Genomic DNA, 21,055 nt, shown 5'->3' with positions numbered 1-21,055 from the left:
AGTCTGTTTTCCCAAGTAACAAGTGATAGGACAAGAGGAAATGGCCTCAAGTTGCACCAGGGGAGGTTTAGATTGGATATTAGGAAAAATTTCTTCACCGAAAGGGTTGTCAAGCATTGGAACAGGCTGCCCAGGGAAGTGGTTGAGTCACCATCCCTGGAGGTATTTAAAAGATGTGTAGATGTGGCACTTCAGGACATGGTTTAGTAGTGGACTTGGCAGTGTTAGGGTTACGGTTGTACTTGATGATCTTAAGGGTCTTTTCCAACCAAAATGATTCTATTCTGTTCTAAACTGTCTTTATCTCAACCCATGAGTTTTCTCACTTTTACCCTTCCAGTTGTCTCCCCCATTCTACTATGAAGGGACTGAGCAAATGGCTGTGAGGGGCCTGGCTGCCTACAGGGGTTAAACCACAACAACAGGAAATGGAGAGGGCTTTTTGCTGATTGGCTATCTATTTTCGATGACACAGTCTTTCAGAATTCTATGCCAGATGCCACACTGGGAAACCAGCTATATTTTAAATGTGTATTGGCAAAGTCAAAACATCTGAGCTGTCCAGTATCACCGGCAATAATATTTCAGGATATTATTACTGCTTTACCTGTGGCAGGTGCACCTTCCCGAAAAATAGGGCTTCTTGGCTGCTGAAGTGTAGCAGCTATTGAGTGCCCTTGTTCTCAGGGCTTCACGTTAGTTGGGGCCTTTGGCCACTGGGAGCCGCTATTGACTACAGATCAGATTCGGCCTGGGTATAAATGGAGTCCCCTGGGGGAGCCATTTTGAGCTAGTCCTCCCCTTGGAGCAGTGTCCTGCGGTGTATGACTCTCCCCCTGGGTCAGGACGCCGCCCAAGGAAACTCTTTGAAGTTACTTGGGTTGGGATGCTGCCCTGAGAAGTTCCTCTAGGTTGAGAGTCCTTATTGTTAGGTGAGTGATAAAGAGTTTTGGGTTGTCATTAAACCCTAGGAAGCTGTGCTTAGTTCTGTGTTTGGGGTTGTCGTTAAACCCTAGGAAGTTGTTCTGTTCTCCTCTCACGGGCATTTGAACCTGTAGTTGAATGGTTGCAGAGGGCTAGTTAATTGTGTGGATAATAAATTTTTAATTTTTGGTGGTTGTTTGTTTATTTTGAGAGCCTCTGTAACACCTTTTTCCATGCCCTTGTTTTCATGGCTTTACGGTACTTGGGGCCCTCGGCCAATGGGAGCCAATATTGACCACAGATCAGATTCAGCTTGGGTATAAATGGAGTCCCCTGGTGGAGCCATTTTGAGCTAGTCCCCACCCTGGAGCAGTGCACTGTGGTTGAGGACTCTCCCCTTGAGTTGGGATGCTGCCCTGAGAAGTTCCTCAAGGTTGAGAGCCCTCATTTTTTTAGGTGAGCGACAGAGCGTTTTGGGCTGTCATTAAACCCTGGGGAGTTTGTGGGATAGTTTTGTTCTCCTCTTATGGACATTCAAATCTGCCATTGTATGTTTGCAGAGTGCTAGTTGGTTGTGTTGGAAATAATTTTTTTTTAATTTTTTGGTTGTTGTTTGCTTATTTGAGAGCCTCTACAATATTTTAATTGGCGTAGTCAGCAGGATATTGATAGAGGAGTTATTACAGAAGCATAGTTGTGGCCCTTCTTTCCCCAGATGTACAATGGGTGAAGAAGAAATGCTTTGATCTGGTGCCATTTGTGAGAAAGTTGGAACAGAGCCACAGAAGTTTTTGGGATGGTGGAATAAAGGAAAAATGCGCCATCTTAGGTGCCTGTTTGATTCTGTTTAAGGGCAGAATTGTTATGAGAAAGAGAGAAAAGGCAGCTATTGGAAAAAAAAAATGAAATTATGCTGGCATGAGCAAAAAAGCCTCCTAGCATTGTTCAGATTTGAAAGTTAATTAAGAGTGTAGACCTTGAGGAGTGGGATGGGGACATCTGGGGAGAGTCCGATGAAAGTAGTTTGGAGGAAATAGAGGTATTGGAGGAAAGAAATGTGAGACCTCTCATTAAAACAGGAAGGCATATGGGTCCACAAAGTGGGAACCCCTGAACCACTGTCCACACAACCCTCTGGACAGGACCCGAGCATAGTGAACTTCAGGCTGAGTTTTCACGTAAGCCGAGTGAAACTGAAACCGAGTATTTGTGGAGGGTTTCTCTAACGGGGAAACTCTCACTGTTGAGTGATGATGAGATGGAAGTGTTTTTAAGTGACTGACCAGCGCGTAACCAGTCAATAACATCTCGAGTGGCTTACTGGGCTGGGGGTGTGGATCCTAAGGAGAAGGGGGAGCCTGTTACCATCAATGTGAATGGATTGTCAGAATTGGCGGAGGGAGTACAGAAGGCGGCTTGCATTCAGGAGATGTATGAGAGGGGGCAGTATGGAATACCGCTTGCCATGCCAGTGGACCCCAGCCACATTAGACCTCTTATTAGAGGACTCCCGGATGCCTTAAAGATACATGTCCAGTCCCTCAGAGAAAGGGTGCAAAGGGCTATTAAATGCAACCAGCGAAACCCTCCGACCCCTCTTGTGCATGTGTTAATGTGGACGGAAGTGTTGCATGACCTGGTTGCTTGTGGGCATGAGATGGGATGGACTGACCTGGGTGGTGGCATGGACGGAAATCGGAAGGTTCGGCAATTTAGTTGGAAACCACCCTGAGCAGCCTCCTTGTAAGAGTTTGAACTGCCCTGGGATAGGTTGAGTTGACCTTATGACTCAGGAAGGAATGATCTCTGGCAGAAGGCATTGGCACTGGGGGTACCCTGAGCAGTGTTACATGGGCAATCCACTGACATCTGAAAGTTGGTGGAATTGTTGGAGGGGAAAACCCGAGGGTAACCCTTTGCAGGCAACCATACTCCCTCAGGAAGGGAAATTTAACCCTTTTGTGACACCAAGAGGGGAATTGAGAGAATCAAAAGACTAGAAGCTGCGGTTTGGGGGTCGGGCCACCCACTCCGCATGGTGAATTCCTACCAATGGTCCGTTGACAAGGAGCCTTATATACATATCCCTGTGGGTCCCAGACGGATAAGTTTAGAATTTTTAATTGATACAGGGGCCCAAATTAGTGTCTTAAACAGACAACAAACCACTGAGTTAGGACTTAAATCATCAAGGAAGATTATAAATATAGTAGGTGTGACGGGGGTGGTAGAAAAATGTCCCATAGTGTGAATGCAGTTTTGGTTACCAAGGAAAAAGAGGATGACAGCCGTGGAGGCAGCTTTATGTTCTTATAAAGGAAATATATTTGGGTTTGATGTTTTGGCAGGTAAACAATGGTGTTTACTGGATGGCAGAGTGTGGAGTTTTGGAGGTAGAGGGACAGGGGTGACTCATGTAAGAATTTTGCAGGTTGCTCCTTTATTACCACAATCTAAAGTAACCCGTGTCTCTCAATATCCATTGCCAACTGCTGCCAAATGGGGTATTTTAGAGGTAATTAACGACCTTGAGAAAAGAGAGATTATAAGTTGTACACATTCCCTTATAATTCTCCAGTTTGGCCGGTCTGCAAACCAGGTGGGTGGTGGTGGCTAACAATTAACTACTGGAGACTGAATAGCAACACCCCACCTTTAACATTGCTGTCCCAAATATATCATCAATAGTAACAGCAATATAGGCAGCTGCTCATCCATGGATGGCTGCTTTAGATGTTAAAGATATGTTTTTTATGATTCCCTTAAGGGACAAGGATAAGCCTCAGTTTGATTTGGGAAGGGACACAATACACCTTTAATTGACTCCCGCAAGTGTATAAAGATTTCCCCATTATTGCTCATAATGCTTTGGCCAAACTTCTTGATATGGTGGAAGTGCTGTCGAGTGTCCATATATATCAGTATATAGATGATATTTTGGTTGGTGGAGATACTAAAGAACAGGTAGGGTAAGTGGCTGAAACCATCTAGGACCTCTTAACTAAGAATGGGCTAGATATTCTGCCCTCTAAATGTCAAGGTCCTGGGCAAGAAATTAAATTTTTAGGAGCTTGGTGGGTGGCTGGAGCAGTTGTGGTACCTGATGATACTCTATCAGTTATTGAAGAGGGGCAAATTCCAGGTAATAAGGCAAAATCACAGCAGCTGCTAGGTATGTTGGGTTACTGGAGAAAGCATATACCAGGGTTTTTGGTGATTGCTCATCCTTTATATGATCTGCTTCAAAAAAATAGAGAGTGGGATTGGACTTTACAGCATACAGAGGCCCTGAATATTTTAAAGGATGAATTTAAGACCTATCAGAGGTTGGGGCCCTTACACCCACAGGATCCGTGAGGGTGGAGTGGGGATTTGCAGAACATGCCTCCTATTGTGGTATGTTTCAGAAGGGACTGCAGGGATGGGCTAGATCTTTGCTATTTTCTTCTGCTTCATTTAAGGAAACTGAATGGAGGTATTCAGAGTGAGAGAAGGGGCTCCTCTCATTTACTAGGGCAGTTAAGGAAGCAGAAAGGTTACGTACCACGCAGGATATTGTAGTACAAGGCCCTTTTCTTCTTTTAAATTCTGTTCTTAAGGAATCACCTCCCCCTGAAGGGGTAGCCCAGAAGGCCACAGTACGTAAGTGGTATGCTTATTTAGAGGGAGTTAGTCAGTTACTGCAATTAAGAGAGGGTCCAGTTAAAATCTTCAAGCTCCAACAGCCTATAAATCCAGATTTGGTTTTGTTAGGCCAACCATATAAACCTTCCCCAATCAAGGAGGAACCCAAATTGACTACAGATTCAGATACACAAGGAGTGTGGTTTACTGATGCATCCGCTTGCTGAGTGGGATTAAAATGGCAATATAAAGTAGTAGCTTTGGAAATTGGTACTGGTAAAACAATTATAGAGGAGGGAGAAGGTAGTGCACAGATGGGAGAGTTGTGTGCTCTTTTGCTGGCAGCAGAGAATGGTGCCACTGTGATTTATACTGACTCCTATGCAACTTATAAGGGTGCTTGTTTTGCTGATCAAGGATGCCAATTAAACTCAGACACCAGAGTGAAAAGAGTAGGTTTATTTTACTGTTAATAATTAAAGGATATAACCAAGTAATACAGAAAATAAGCAATAAGGAAAATACAGAATAGTACACTTAATTATTACTACATACAGTTAATTATAGAAAATAAGAATAAGCAAGGTAATACACCTAAGTCGTTACTACATGATGGGGAGAATAGTGATTAAGAAAGATACATCACCACTTGCATATGTTACCAACATCCAGATCCGCAGATGCTGGGGAGCCCCGGTTGCAGGGAGGATTTGGAGTACCTTTCCCTGCAAGTGGGAAGTCCTATGCGATGCGTCCATCCGTAGGTGAGGCTTCCAAAGTCGTGGCAAGAGGGTCCAGCCTTATATACCTAAAATCAGCAAGTCAGAATGACTTGCACTTTTCTTTGAGAGGAAACATCTGGTTTCATTCTCCTGTTGGATTCCACCCAAAGCCTGGCCAGGGCTCAGCGGGGAGAACCAAGGGAGTTTCCAACAAGGCCAAACACTTGGGTTCTCAGCCTTGAACACTGCTAAACAAGGGAAGTTGGATACATTCTCACAGCATTTCATCCTCACTACTGATTATATTTTGTCTAAGCTATGTGGGGATTCTAAAAGATTTCCTGCTAGGAAATCGGCATGTGAGCAATCCTGCATAGGAGCAAGGCTGGTAAAGCCTCAGCGTCGGCAAGGATGTGACGAGGGACTGACCCTGGAAGAATAAGGAAGAACCCAGGAAGGTAAACAACTTCAGGGTGTTGGTCTGGGCAGAGAAGAAGTTTGTACAATGTCGATGTGGCAGTTCTCATCCAATCAGAAGAGAGCTTAAGGAGCATGTGCAAAGCTAACTGTCCAATCAGAAAGAATTGTACCATGTGATTGTATCTTGTGATTTTCACCAGCAGTATAAAAGGCTTGTCCACCATAATAAAGTAGGCATTGCTTAATCACTGTGTGATCATTTGCATGTGTCAATCTCTCACACCTGGTGCCCAAACAGGGCCATAAATCAGATTAGCACAAGTCCGAAGAGGACTCGGTGAGGTGATATCACGGGAAGGCCGGTCGAAATTAAGCCAGACGCTGCCCCGGTGTCTGAAGGTGAGAATCAGCACGCTGTACTCTTAAGGAGCTGCGATGCGCTAACGATCCGCGAGAGGCAGCGGCCGGGGAGGAATGGGGTCTACACTTACTAGAGACGAGCAAGCAGCAGTAAAACTCCTCCAACTGATCCTCTCTGTGAGAGGGATAAAATATGACAAGTCCGCGTTAGAAGGCTTATTAAAGTGGAGCCGAGAGAAGGGACTTATCCCCAGTGCAGGGCGTGTATTTGAAGCCGCTACCTGGGAAGCCACAGGGAAACAGCTATGGGACTCGGTCAGTGATGGAGGAAAGTCGGCAAGAGAAGTGAGCAGTTACACTGCGCTATGGAAATTAATCCGAGAGGCGTTACAGGGGATGAGTAGTGAGCGTACGGCTGCGGCGTATGCCGCTGCAGCTCTCGGACCAGCCCCTAATCTTGATATATCAGCCACGGCGCTGCTGCCGCCGCTACCGCCCTGCCCCGACCACGGCCAGAAGGACGGTCCGGCCCCTTCCTCCCCCTCAGCCCCCTCGCCCCGGAGCGACGAGAGACGGGGGTGCTCTACGCCGCTTGCGGCGCCCGCCGCGCTGGGTGAGCCGAAAAATCCGTTTGGCTTAACGATTGTGCCGCCGGGGCCGCGGCGAGTAGCGGGAGCTAAACCCAAAACTACGTCATCAGGGGCGGGAGGCACCGGAAGTGTGTCTGATGCCAACCGGAAAGGGACTGAAGAGAAACCGAAAGAGACCAAAGACGCCAGTAGTGGGCGGGACCCAGGCGAGGGCGGGGGTACAGAGGAGGACTTGTGCCCGCCCCTCCCGCCCTCACAGGACACCACCTCGGGAGAAGAGAGCCCCGCCTCACAAGCCGGCTCTGCAGACATTGAAACTTTACTCCTGCACATTGTAGCCAAGCTTGACAACTTAACTGTATCACAGGCAGAGAAGAGGGAGCAGAAACCATATACCTTTTCGTCAAACACGGGACCACAGCCATCTGCTCCTCCATAGATCATGACCCCTAAAGGTGGGGTGGGTAAAGGACCATGCAAGAAATGGGAGCCCTGCTGTGAGATGGAATCAACAGGTAGATCATTTGGCCCAAATTAGGGTAGTTGACAGTGATAAAGAAGATTGGGATCAGTTGGCTGAGCGACTACATATTAAGTGAGGTCACTCAGGGAAAACAAATCTTTATTATGAGTGTCGGTCCTGGGGATGGCCTGTGTTGATGAAAATATGTGAAGCAGTTCTTATGGCTTGTCCACAATGTTGAATGAGGCTTAAGGCTAATCTATCCAAATCAAGCCACAGCCCAGCATATTAAACAAGGTAAGGCACTCTGGAGCACCTGGCAAGTTGATTATATTGGTCCTTTGAAGCCATCTCATGGAAGGAGATATATCTTGCTGGGAGTAGAGATGGTGTCAGGATTAACTATGACTACAGCTGTTAGCACAGCTACCGGAGACCAAACAGTCTGAGTTTTGCAAGGATGGTTTAGTATCTTGCCCATCCCTGAATGTGTTTGAAGTGCTAAGGCTTGGTGAAGTGCTAAGGCTTGGACAATAAGCCCAAGCCAGACTTGACCTATAGATGAATCCTGTATGTTTTATAACTGACAAGCATTGTATCAATAGGTATTGTACTAGAATTATAACAAACCACCTGTCCTGATGTAAAAGGTGGGAATATTGAAACCTGAACAATAAGTCTTGAACTGAAATTGCTAACTCCGTATGTAGTCATTAGTGAGATATGTATAGAAAATGTAACTTAAACATCATAAAACATGTATCCTTCTTTGTGTGTGTAAACAAGGTAACAAGGCCACAATAACAGGGCCACAGAGACAATTGTCTGGCCCTGTGACCTGGTGTGTGACCTTGCTCACAAATCACCTAGATAAGCTGGGAAAACTCCCTTAGTTTTTTCCCTGAGCCCCGGCCAGGCTCTGGGAAAATCTAACGTGAGACTGACTTCAGATATTTCCGCTTAAAACAAAAGGTGCCAGCTATTCTGGCTTACTGATTTCAGGTATATAAGGCTGGGCCCGCTCACAGCGACTTTGGAAGCCTCACCTACGGGTGGACGCACCGCGTAGGATTTCCCACTTGCCGGGACAGGCTCTCCAAATCCTCGCTGTAACCGGGGCTCCCCAGCGACTGCGGGTCTGGATGATGGTAACGTATGCAAGTGGTGATGTATTTTTCTTAATCACTATTCTCCCTCTCTCAGGTAGTAATGATTTGATGCATTACCCTGTATTTTCCTATTTGTTTAAGTGCGCTACTTTGTCTTTTTCTTACTGTATGTTTTCTGTATTATTCTGTTATATTATTTAGTTATTTCTAGTAAATACGCCTGTTCTTTTCACTCCGGTGTCTGAGTTTAATTGATATCCCTGATCAGCAAAACAGTGTTCAAAGTGACAACAGATCACATTTCACAGACACAGTGGTGCAAGACTGGGCACAAGGAGAAGGTATCAAGTGGGTGTTTCATACATTGTATTATCCTCAGGCTAATGGCATAGTTGAGCAGATTAATGGTTTGATTAAGAGGCATGCCAATGTCTCATGACATAACTGGGACATAAGGTTGTCACAAGTGGTTTTTATTGTTAATAACCCCTGGGAAATTATGGTAACCCAAAGATACGAGCATTTTGCCCTATGGGGCTATTGATTGGTGATACCCCTATATTTAACAATCACAAGAGCCAGTTCCCACTGAAAATATATTTGCGTCAACCTGTTATGGTAAAGTTACTTTTGATTGACATTGTGCCTATGACCTTAGTAAAACCTAGAGGTTTACATGCTTGGGAGGCCTTAGGTGGAGGAACTCACAGTATTTAGTGCCCGATGGATAATTCCTGACTTTTAACTTGATGCCGGGGTTTTAATCCGAGGCCTAGTTCTGGGTTTTCTTAGGATCTTGGAGAAACAGATGGTTTCAGCATCCCTATTGGCAATGGTGATGGTGATCCATATGGACAATCAAGACTGGGATGACAAAGTGGTGGTGAATGAATCTTGTGAATTTGGCATCCTTTATAGAATGTGATTGAACTTGATGACATTAAGGGAGAAAAGTGTATTTATGTTTGGATTGTGTTAATGCCACTTTAGGTCAACAAATGAAGAAAGTGGCAAGAGACTTGAAGGCAATTATTGCTGTATTAAGCATTAATTGGTTGATTGGATATGTTTGAATTTTCCTTGTCAAAATGGTTAATTAGTTTCCTTCAATTTTGATTATAATAGATTGTAGTAGTGTATAAGCAGTGAAGTACGTGTTAGGGTATGTTTTTTTAAGATGTGTTTGTATAATTATCTAGGAATGATAATCCACAACGAGTGGTGAAACTCACCGGGACTGTGCTCCCTTTTAACCTTGGAGACAGGAGGTGACTGCACCAACACTTCAAGGAAACCAGCTGAATCATGACTGTGGTCATGGGGTGGTGCACCCACCCAGTGAAAATAGGGCTTCTTGACTGCTGAAGTGTAGTGGCTATTGATTTCCTTTTTCTGTGACCTTGTTCTCAGGGCTTTACGGTACTTGGGGCCCTCGGCCAATGGGAACCGATATTGACCACAGATCAGATTTGGCTTGGGTATAAATGGAGTCCCTTGGGGGAGCCATTTTGAGCTAGTCGTCGTCGTCGTCGTCCCCCCCCCCAGAGCGGTGCACTGTGGTTGAGGACTCTCCCCTTGGGTTGGGACGCTGCCTAAGGAAACTCCCTGAGGTACCTATGGATCGGGACACTGCCCTGAGAAGTTCCTCTAGGTTGAGAGCCCTCATTTTTTTAGGTGAGTGTCAGAGCGTTTTGGGTTGTCGTTAAACCCTGGGAAGTTTGTGGTGATAGTTTTGTTCTCCTCTTATGGACATTCGAATCTGCTATTGTATGTTTGTGGAGTGCTAGTTGGTTGTGTTGGAATTTTTTTTTTTTAATTTTTTGGTTGTTGTTTGCTTATTTGAGAGCCTCCACAACATTACCCTTGACCTTGCACAATTTTGGCATTTTCTTGTTTTTGCTAGAGTGAATGAATGTTTTGCTGTTGCCTCTGGTTGGAGCAGAAATAGAACAGCAAGATGCAAATACTCTCATGGACTTCAGTGGATGGAGGCTGTCACAGACTTCAGAGTGCTGGTAGCGATAGCTTCACTGATACAATATTTGACAGCTTTTTTTTTTTTTTCCATGGGCACACATTTTATCCAGTTGTGTTGTTAAAGAAATATTCTTAGTGTGTTTTTGCAAAATAATACAGGTGAGTAAGCTCAGGGTTACAAAGTTTCATTGTTAACAACTGAGGCTCTAACATATAGATAGCATCTGTGTTTTGCAGACCCTGTTTAAAATGCATGGTTGTTTAATCATGACTTGAGTAGCAGCAAGCAGTGTAGTATCTTGTTTAAATATCTTGCTGGGGAGGTAATAGATGTACAATATTTACAGTTTTGTGGCCTGCTGGGAATTTTGATATGGATTTTAATTTGAGTAGGATAGAGCTGTTATGAACTGGCACCAGAAGAACTTTAATTTTGGATCATGTCAAAGAGACTGTTTACAAGTGACTGAGTTTGGGGACTTGTGAATTTGGTATTTGCTCAGTTTTTGACATAGTGCACCTTCATGATTTAATTGCCTTCAGAGCTGTACTAAGAAAAGTATTAGTTTATATTTGTTTAGAAATGGACTTCAGAAAAAATAAATATAATAAATATTGGCAATAAATAAAATTTACTCTAGCTCTTCAGTGATGTAAGCATAAACACTTCAAACATCCTCATTTGGCAATTGAACTAACTTGAATAACATAAATAATGATAAGACTTAGTCCTTAAAATATCATCATTCTTAAAACAAGAAGATAGTTCCTTGACAAAAGGTCATTTTCCACTTGAATATTAAAAAAGAAACAAGTTCTATTTTCTCTAAAATGTTGATTTCATACTAAAAATAAGTATGAAGAATCTCACTTAGTCTATAGATCTGACATAGCCCATTTATCCAGAATTTATACTTTGTTCTAGAAGAAAAATTACACAAAATAATACACACCAAGCATTGATGTTACAGTGAATTAATTCCATGGCTTTGGGCATAATTTAACTCTTCAGTCCTCTCTCTTTAGTATAACTTTTTTCAGTTTTGTGTGAATCGTAGAATCATTATAGAATGGTTTGAGTTGGAAGGGACCTTTAAACATCATCTAATCCAACCCCCCTGCCATAGGCAGGGACATCTCAAAGCCCCGTCCAACCTGACCTTGAACACTTCCAGTGATGGGGCATCCACAACTTCTCTGAGCAACTGGTTCCAGTGTTTCACCACCCTCATCGTAAAATTGTTTTTTCTTATGTCTGATCTAAATCTACCCTCTTTCAGTTTTAAGCCATTGTCCTTTGTCCTGTCACTACAGGCCTTGGTAAAAAGTCTCTCTCCATCTTTCTTATAAGCCCCCTTTAAATATTGGAAGGCTGCAGTAAGGTCTCCCCAGAGCCTTCTCTTCTCCAGGCTAAACAACCCCAACTCTCTCAACCTTTCTTCATAGGAGAGACGTTCCAGACTTTTGATCATTTTCGTGGCCTCCTCTTGGACCTACTCCAACAGGTCCATGTCTTCCTTGTGCTGAGGACTCCAGAGCTGGATGCAGTACTCCAGGTGGGGTCTCACCAGAGTGGAATAGAGGGGGAGAATCACCTCCCTTGACCTGCTGGCCACACTTCTTCTTATGCATCCCAGGATACAGTTGGATTTCTGGGCTCCAAGCACACATTGCTGGCTCATGTCCAGTTTTTCATCCACCAGTATCGCCAAGTCCTCAGCAGGGCTGCTCTCAATCCATCCATCCCCCAGCCTATACTGATCTTGGGGATTTCCCCGACCCATGTGCAGGACCTTGCACTTGGCCTTGCTGGATGGCATCCCTTCCTTCAGGCGTGTCAACTGCACCACCCAACTTGGTGTCATCTGCAAACTTGCTGAGGGTGCACTCAATCCCACTGTTTATGTCATTGATGAAGATATTAAATAGTATTGGTCTCAGTACAGACCCTTGAGGGACACCACTCGTTACTGGCTTCTACTTTGACATTGAGCTGTTGACTGTAACTCTTTGGACACAGCCATCCAGCCAATTCCTTATCCATCTAACAGTTGATCAATCAAATCCATATCTCTCCAGTTTAAAGAGAAGGATGTTGTGTGGGACTGTGTTAAAGACCTCAAAGAAGTCGAGGTAGATGAAATCAGTAGCTCTTCACTTGTGAACTGATGCAGTCACTCTTTTGTAGAAGGCCACTAGATTAGTCGGGCATGATTTGCATGTGGTGAATCAATGTTGGCTGTCTCTAATCACCTCCCTGTCTTGTATATGGTTTGACATGTCTTCCAGGAGGATCTATTCCATGATCTTACCGGGCATGGAGGCGAGGCTGAGTGGTCAGTAGTTCCCAGGGTCCTCCTATTTAGCCTTTTTTAAAAATGGGTCTGATGTTTTCTTTTCTCCAGTCACTGGAGACATCACCTGACTGCCATGACTTTTCAAATATGGTGGAGAGTGGCTTGGCAACTACATCAGCCAATTCCCTCAGGACCCTGGGATGCATCTTGTCGGGTCCCATGGACTTGTGCATGTTCAGGTACCTCAAATGGTCTCAAATCTTGGCTTCTCTTATGATGAGAGGGACTTCATTCCCCCAGTCCCTGCATTGAGATTCAGGGACTTGAGAGATATGGGAACAGTGATTGCCAGTGAAAATGGAGACAAAAAAAATTGTTGAGTACCTCAGCCTTCTCCATTTTGGTTGTTCTCTAGTTCTTTTGTCTTATTTATTGTGGGGGGTACATCTTCTTTAATCTTCCTTTTCTGACCAACGTACCTGTAGAAGCCCTTCTTATGATTCTTGCCATTTCTTGCCAAATTCAGCTCCAGCTGTGCCTTAGCTTTCTTGAGCCCATCCCTACACATCCAGGCAGTGTCCCTATATTCTTCCCAGGATACCTGTCCCTGGTTCCACTGCCTGTGCACTTCCTTCTTACACTTTAGTTTGACCAGGAGGTCCTTATTCAGCCATTCTGGTCTCCTGCCTTCCTTGCCTGATTTCTTACATGTGGAAATCGAGAGCTCTTGCTCTCTAAGAAAGATGTCCTTAAAGAGCTACCAGCTCTGTTCTGCTCCTTTATCCCTGAGGGCAGTTTCCCTGGGGTTTCCACCCACTAATTCCTTAAACAACTGAAAGTTTGCTATCCTAAAATTCAGGGTCCTGACTCTACTCTTCACCTGGCCCTTACTCCTCAAGATTGTGAATTCCACCAGGGCATGATCACTGCAGTCAAGGATGTCACCAATCTTGACGTCTCTAATTAGTTCCTCTGTGTTGGTAAGCAACAGGTCCAGTAATGCTTCTCCTCTGGTTGGGCTGTCTATCACCTGGATTAAGAAATTATCCTTGATTATCCAAGAGACTCCTGGACTGTTTACAGCTTGCTGTGCTGCCTTTCCAGCAGATGTCAGGGTGATTGAAGTCCCCCAGCAGGATCAGAGCCTGTGAGCATGAGCTTCCTGTAGTTGAAGAACGCTTCGTCTACAGGCTCCCACTGGTCAGATGACCTGTATTAAACACCAACCACGAGGTTACATTTGTTGGCGTGGCCTCTAATTTTTACTCATAAGGTCTCAACCTGTTCATCACTGTTTTTCAGAGACAGCTCTGTGCAGTCAATCCTTTTTTTCTTTTACACAGAGGGCAACCCCCCTGCATCCCCTTCCTTGCTTGTCCCTTCTGACTTCTTGAAAAACTACCTGCTGTAAACTGTATACATTAATTTCCTTTAATTATTATTGTTTGATTATTTTTTTCTAGATTAAGAGATGATGGAATTATTAATCTGGTTGACATAAAACTGATTCTGGGCCTCAATCTCAGCACAGGGCTAAACACACCTATTAAGAAGGCAGAATTTGGAGTGCTCAGGATGTAATCTAAATGTTTACTACACATCAGAACTAACTGCATATTTTAATTAGGGCTACAGAACAAATTAACTACAATGTTGAGGTGTTTTAAACTGATTTAAGAAAAAATATATGTATACAATGCTGTTTTGACGAAAATGTCTTAATTTATTTTCACTGAATAATCATCACATCATGCTTTAGTGTTTTATTACTGATTTTAGGTCAGTCACTGATAATGTTCATTTAACACTGCATTGTTCATTTGGTGAATAACTTGCTACTTCTGGCATTAAGTTAAATGTTTGTAAAGAAATCGTTGATACTATCTCTTAAATAATCAAATAAATTCTACAAAATAAAATGTATATTTGGTGCTTATCAGCTCCTTTATTTCTTTTAATTCTACTTTTTATGTTTTCTGTAAATGCTAAATGTCCTTGCAATCCAACAAAAAATAATCCACATTCACTAGTAAATATTTTTTTAAGAAAGAGAAGTGCAGTAAGAGCAGCCAGGAAGTTCAACACAGCATGAAATTATAGATTTCATGCACTTGTATCATTTTGGCCTTTCTCTGGCTTTCATGCCACAAATATTACTCTTCTGTATGATTCCCTGAAGTCAAAACAACAGAGAATCTGATGGATGCTTTTTTCCTGGAAGAACTGGAGATGGTGTGCTGATATCTGTGGGATCTGCAGGTTGCTGAGCACTTCTGAAGACTGGAGTTGGGGTTGGTGTTTTAATACCTTGCTCTAGTGATGTGATCCTACTGGCAATTTTAGTTTAGTAATTTGTCCCAGTGTAATTATTTTAGTGGATTCAATATCTGTCCCTTTTTTAACTCGTCATGCGTCATGATTTAATCCCAGCAGGCAACTAAGCCCCACACAGCCACTCACTCACTCCCCCACAGGTGGGATGAGATGGGGGGAAGAATCAGAAGGGTAAAAGTGAGAAAACTCATGGGTTGAGATAGACAGTTTAATAAGTAAAGCAAAAGCCGTGCACGCAAGCAAAGCAAACAAAGGAATTCATTCACCACTTTCCATTGGCAGGCAGGTGTTCAGGCATCTCCAGGAAAGCAGGGCTCCATCATGTGTAACAGTGACTTGGGAAGACAAATGCCATCACTCCAAACGTCCCCCCATTCCTTCTGGGGCTAGCACCCAACTCCCACCAGCAGCACCTTCCCCACAGCTTGGGAAGGTGCTGGAACATGCCAGGCAGTTCTAATCCAGGCCAAGTTGGGCCAGGCCCTACTGAGTCAAAACATTCCAGGCAGTTCCATGCCATGACAGGTAGGTCTGTGCCAGGCTATGCCAAGGCAGGCCATGCCAAGCCAAGTTGAGCTGAGGTCACAGCCTGACAGTGGGGGTTGCTGACACATACTGGTGTGGACATGGTGCCAGGCAGTGCCTGCGATTCCCCATAAAGGCAGCATGTCGGTGCAGTGACACCATGGAGAACTTGTACCTGATGACTCTGCATGCTGCTGCTGGGCACCTGTGGGCAGGGGCTGGCCGAGCTTCCACACTGTGCCTCCTGCAAGAAGGAGTTGGTGAGGCCGGGGGGGGGGCAGGGAAGACAGGGGTTAAACTCACAGGCCCCAGGTGCATGCCCTAACAGGGATCTCAGCATCTTTTGACAGATCAAGGTGCTGCAGGAAGTGCTGGAGAAGCTGAAGAACAAGTGGATCCCTGTATTGGGTTTGCATGGCAAAGTTTTGGTAGCAGGGGGGCTACAGGAGTGGCTTCTGTGAGAAGCTGCTAGAAACTTCCCTTTTATCTGATAGAGCCAATGCCAGCTGGCTCCAGGATGGACCCACTGCTGGCCAAGGCCGAGCCAATCAGCAACAGTGGTAGCACCTCTGTGATAAAATATTTAAGAAGGGGAAAAAACCTGCTGCGCAACAGCATCTGGAAGACAGGAGTGAGAATATGTGACAGAAACAACTCTGCAGACACCAAGGTCAGTGAAGGAGGAGGAGAAGGTGCTCCAGGTGTGGGAGCAGAGATTCCTCTGCAGCCCATGGTGAAGACCATGGTGAGGCAGGCTGTCCCCCTGCAGCCCGTGGAGGTCCACAGTGGAGCAGATATACACCTGCAGCCCGTGGAGAACCCCACACTGGAGTAGGTGGACACCCAAAGGAGGCTGTGACCCTGTGGAGGACCCACACTGGAGCAGTCTGTTCCTGAAGAGCTGCAGCCTGTGAGAAGGACCGACGTTGGAGAAGTTTGTGGAGGACTGTCTCCTGTGGGAGGGACCCCATGCTGGAGCAGGAGAAGAGCATGAGGAGGGAGGAGCAGCAGAGACAACATGTGATGAACTGACCGCAACCCCCATTCCTTGTCCCCCTGAGCTGCTTGGGGGGAGGAGGTAGAGAATTTGGAAGTGAAGCTTAGTCCAGGAAGAAGGGAGGGGTCGAGGGAAGGTGTTTTAAGATTTGGCTTTATTTCTCGTTACCCTAATCTGATTTGATTGGCAATAAATCAAATTAATTTCCCTGAGTGAAGTCTGTTTTGCCCATGATGGTAACTGGGTAGTGATCTCCCTGTCCTTATCTCGACCCATGAGCCTTTCGTCGTATTTTTCTCTCCCTGTCCAGCTGAGCAGGGGGAGTAATAGAGTGTCTTAGTGGGCACCTGACATCCATCCATGGTCAACCCATCACAATCCCACATTAAGAGAAGTTTGGGCAAGTCTCCACCATGCATGCCTTGCCGTGGCCCATGGGGCAGCTCTGCCCAGTGCAGGCCCCATCGGGACCATCATGGTCTCTGGTCCTGGCCCCGAGGTGGTCTCACTGTCTCTTGTTCCCCATAGTGTGACACTGGGGAGCAGTTTGCCATGAGTGTGACCGGTACCCCCTGCTCCCAACCCCTGGTAATTGTAACTATGACTTAGTGCTGTCATCATTCTGCCAAGGATCCCTAAAAGAACCTTTCTGTCCCCTTAATGTTGGAAACATCTACAGACAACGTGAAGGCTGGTGGAATAGGATGGGATCCTGGACACACAGGCCTGGGGGATGTTGTGCATGGCCAGGGTAGTACCTCACACTGCCTGGGCTGACTGGAGGTCTCTGTGACTGGGGCTGTTCCTGTGCCTGGCTTGGTGCACTGGAGGGATGCAGGTGCCCCCTGTGCAGCCCTCTGGCACTGCCAGCTGTGGCACCGCTGCTCCAGCATCACCCCTGCCACATGCCCCAACAGCCTGATGCCGTGGCAGCATGCAGCACTGTGCAGAGGCTGCATGTGCTATGTGCCAAGGCTGGGCAGCCTGGGGACAGACCAGGAGATGGGGCAAGACCCCAAAATGGGAGCAGGGACCCTTGGGTTGGAGGGGTCAAAGGGACAGGGAAAAGGACAGGTGTGATTAGGGGACCCAATGGGTTTTGAGGACTAGCAGGAGGTCAGGAGAGTGATCCAGGGGGCTGTGCACACTGTGCATGTTGCAGGATGGGGGGTGTTAAAGTAGGACAGGAGCCAGGGTGCAAATGGCGGGAACTCAGTTTGGGGAGGATTTTACAAAGAGAAAGGGCTAGGAAGTGAACAGGCAGGGACAGAGCTGTAGGATTTTTCAGGCAGAGGTGGGGGTTAGCTGCCAGTAGTATAGGTACCACTGATATACAAGATAAGAAGCCTGTCAGAGTTCAAGGAGCATCTGGATGATGCTCTTAGTCATATGATTTAGTTTTAGGTAGTCCTGTAAGGAGCAGGGAGTTGAAATTGATGATACTTATGGGTCCCTTTCAACTTGAGATATTCTATGATTCTAAGAAGTGACAGGTGCCCTGCCCCCAAGCTTCTGGTGGAAACCCCGCTCCCTCCCAGCAGCCTCAGGGACCATTTGCCCCTCTTCAGGTCCTCTAAATAGCCAGTTCTTTCTGAAAAAATCACAGATAATCCATGTGTGCCTCATTTTTTTCCCTCTCTCTGAGGAGGGTACAGACATATACTCATTCTCACAAAATGCTTTTGTGAAATCTGTCAGGGGAAAATATATTGTGCTGGACCCAACAGCCTGAGAGACGCAAGGCTGCTACCTTTCCATGTCCTCAGGTCCAACCAGTAGCAAGGCTGAAGATGTATTCCCAGCAGACGCACACACACACAAATACACAGTACACATATGTAGCAGCCAAAATAAATAGTCAGTGTTCTTTTTTCTTTCTGCATGCAGGGCGTTTATTCTTACAATAGTACATACTTATGCTCCGGTTAAAGCTCTTACTTCATAATTATCAAATCAGCAATTAGACAGCTATCTACCTTTTCTCCTATCAGCATAAGACCACTCTAACACGCGCTGTGCAGACCAATCACCTTCTTGTTCACGCGCTGTTCACGCGGCGGTAACTTCTCACAGCTCAGTACTTTCCCACAGTTCAGTGTTGCAGCTGTCCGTTGTTTTCCTCTGCCACCATGGCACAACTCAGCAGTTTCTTATCTTTCTCCCAAGGCCTGTTTCTCATCAAAGCCTTTCTGCTTCTCAGGGGCTGCGCAGAGCTGACAGGCCAATGTCGACTTGCCTCTCTCCCACATCTCCCCCTTCTTTGTTTTACAGCTGCATCTGCAAGACTTGTTCCAAAGCTTTATCAATTAAGGTTTAGACAAACTTCAAAAAACACAATATACATAAAATAATTCTACAAAAGGCTAAAAACAATACAGCAGTTACAGTTACTAGTTGAAAAGAGTGGGCTGGTTTCACTGCTAATAATTAAAGCATATGACTAAGTATAACAAAATAATAAACAATAAAGAAAATACAGAATAGCACACTTACTTAATGGGGTACTAATATTCAGATCCGCAATTGCTGGAGAACCCTGGTTGCAGCGACGATTTGGAGTACCTTTCCTTGCAAGTTGGAAGTCCTATGCGATGTGTCCACCCGTAGGTGAGGCATCCAAAGTTGCTGCAAGCAGGTCCAGCCTCATATATCCAAATCAACAGGCCAAAATAACTGGCACTTTTCTTTGAGCGGAAACATCTGATTTCATCCTCCTGTTGGGTTCCACCCAGAGCCTGGCCACCACTCAAGGGGGAAAACCAAGGGAGTTTCTAATAAGGCCAAACACTTGGGTTCTTAATTATTAATATTGCTAAACAAAGGATGTTGAATACACACATTCTTACAGCATTTCATCCTTATTAATAACTACATTTTGTCTAAGCTACATCTTTTACTAGTGACTAGTAAGCCTATATATTTTGTTAATGATCAAATACTAATAATGCTAATAGTAATACAGATTTTACTAATTCAGACTTCTCTAAGTGATAGTTGCAGTTGCCGAGTTCCTAGGGGAATGTAGCCTGCGTGTCAATTCCTGCATCATCAGTTGAGGGGTCTGTGGCATCGGGTTGGAGGGTTGCTCCTTCCAGCTCATGATATGGCTTCACTTTCCTTGCTGGTATCCACCGAGGACCTGTGGGCAATAAAACACAAGCGTACCCCCTCCCCCATACCAGCAGATCCACTCTCCAGGTCAGGCCTCCTTCGGGATCCTTATACAAGACCCGTAGTTTAATTGCAGAGTCTGTTGTGGTGCTAAAATGACATTCTGCTGCTGTCAAAGCAAAATGATATCTGTTTAAGAAATTAAGAGTATATAAAGCCATTGCCAGCTGATTATGTGGTGTGTCCAGAGAATTCCCCCTTCTTTGTTTTAAAATCAAGGCCTTTAGTGTACTGACCATCAGAAAGATTTAAAGTTAGTCCTTTTAGAATGTCTATACCTATTATATATTCAGGGACGGGGGAAAACATGACTGAATACAATTGTCCGGGGAGGTTTCGTATTTTCATTTCTATTTGTGTTTGCACAGCTTTTCCTGGGGTTCCCATATGTTAAGGAAGCCTCTGCTCCAGTATCAATCAGGGCATTTACAGTTTGTGCAGACCATAATATTGATTCACCTCCCTTGCTTCCTGCAAAAGGTACAAGGTAGACCCAGACATTTGGTTTTGGTTGTGCTAGCACCCAGACTGCGGAGGTGATACTTCTGAGGAGGCCAATAAAAATGGTCGCACATTTCGTGCAGGTATCCATTGCGGACCATGATCTGTAGAGACACAAGAATGCCCACGTCCCCAAGTAACAAGGTCCCACGGGCCTTCCCACTTGCGGGAGATAAGATCCCGCACTAGGACTATGGCACGAGGAACAGATACTTCGCTTGAGCTCTGTAACAACAAAAAATGTGTTAATATCACAGGGTTATTGGAATATTGTGGGATGGTAAGATGATTCAAAGTATATATTGCTTTAGCAAGACGGCTGTGTGGCATCTCTCCTTGCATTCCCCCTCTTTGTTTTTCAAGCAGTCGCTTGAGAGTAGCATGGGTACGTTCGACAATGGCTTGTCCTGTGAGGGAATGAGGAATGCCAGTTACATAAGATACACCCCACTGATGTAAAAACGCGCGGGTGCGGGCTGCCGTATATCCTGGACTGTTGTCTGTTTTAATGCGGTGAGGAATGCCTAAAGCTGCAAAGGCAGATCTCCAGTGCGAGGTAACATCTCGACTTTTCTCTCCTGAATGGGCGGTGGCCCATACTGCTGTGGAAAAGGTGTCAACAGAAACATGTACATATTTCAAGCGCCCAAATTCGGGTATATGAGTAACATCTGTTTGCCACAACTGAAGGCTCTGTAGACCTCTAGGGTTAACTCCTAGCTGAGGTGCAGATATGTGTTGTTGGCAGTCTGGTCACAAAGCTAAAATGTCTCTCCTGGTATATAATACTCTCTCCTGTTTTTCAGGTAGGTAGTGATGACATTACTAGGAGAAGTCCTAAAGCAATGAAGAGAGATTTCAGGTCCTTGGGGAAACTGATTAAGGGGTCAGGGGCAAAAATTGTGTTCTCCTTCATCCCTTCAGTTGGGGGGATGGATGAAGAAGAATACCGGAGAACTCAACAGATGAACTTGTAGATCCAAGACTGGTGTTACCATCAGGGCTTTGGTTTTTTCAATCATGGGTTGGTATACAGGGCAC

At 45.2% G+C, this 21,055-nt stretch overlaps 1 protein-coding gene across 3 annotated transcripts in view; it reads left to right on the top strand.

The window, feature by feature from the left end:
* The first annotated feature begins 5,951 nt into the window (after positions 1–5,951).
* Positions 5,952–21,055, top strand: part of LOC141917790 (uncharacterized) — a 318,604-nt gene continuing 303,500 nt past the window's right edge. Inside the window, exons 1-2 of one of the 3 annotated variants that reach the window (XM_074811320.1) lie at positions 5,952–7,400; positions 8,106–8,189. In XM_074811320.1, coding sequence (XP_074667421.1) covers positions 6,165–7,079 — 915 coding nt within the window. In that variant the 5' untranslated portion in view covers positions 5,952–6,164 and the 3' untranslated portion in view covers positions 7,080–7,400; positions 8,106–8,189. Of the gene's footprint in view, positions 7,610–8,105; positions 8,190–21,055 lie in introns of those variants that run through there. The other 2 variants (XM_074811318.1, XM_074811319.1) reach the window with 2 other exon arrangements.

This window comes from Strix aluco, chromosome W (assembly GCF_031877795.1).
Source record: "Strix aluco isolate bStrAlu1 chromosome W, bStrAlu1.hap1, whole genome shotgun sequence".
Classification (NCBI taxonomy): Eukaryota; Metazoa; Chordata; class Aves; order Strigiformes; family Strigidae; genus Strix; species Strix aluco.
This window is presented reverse-complemented; position numbering and strand designations above follow the sequence as displayed.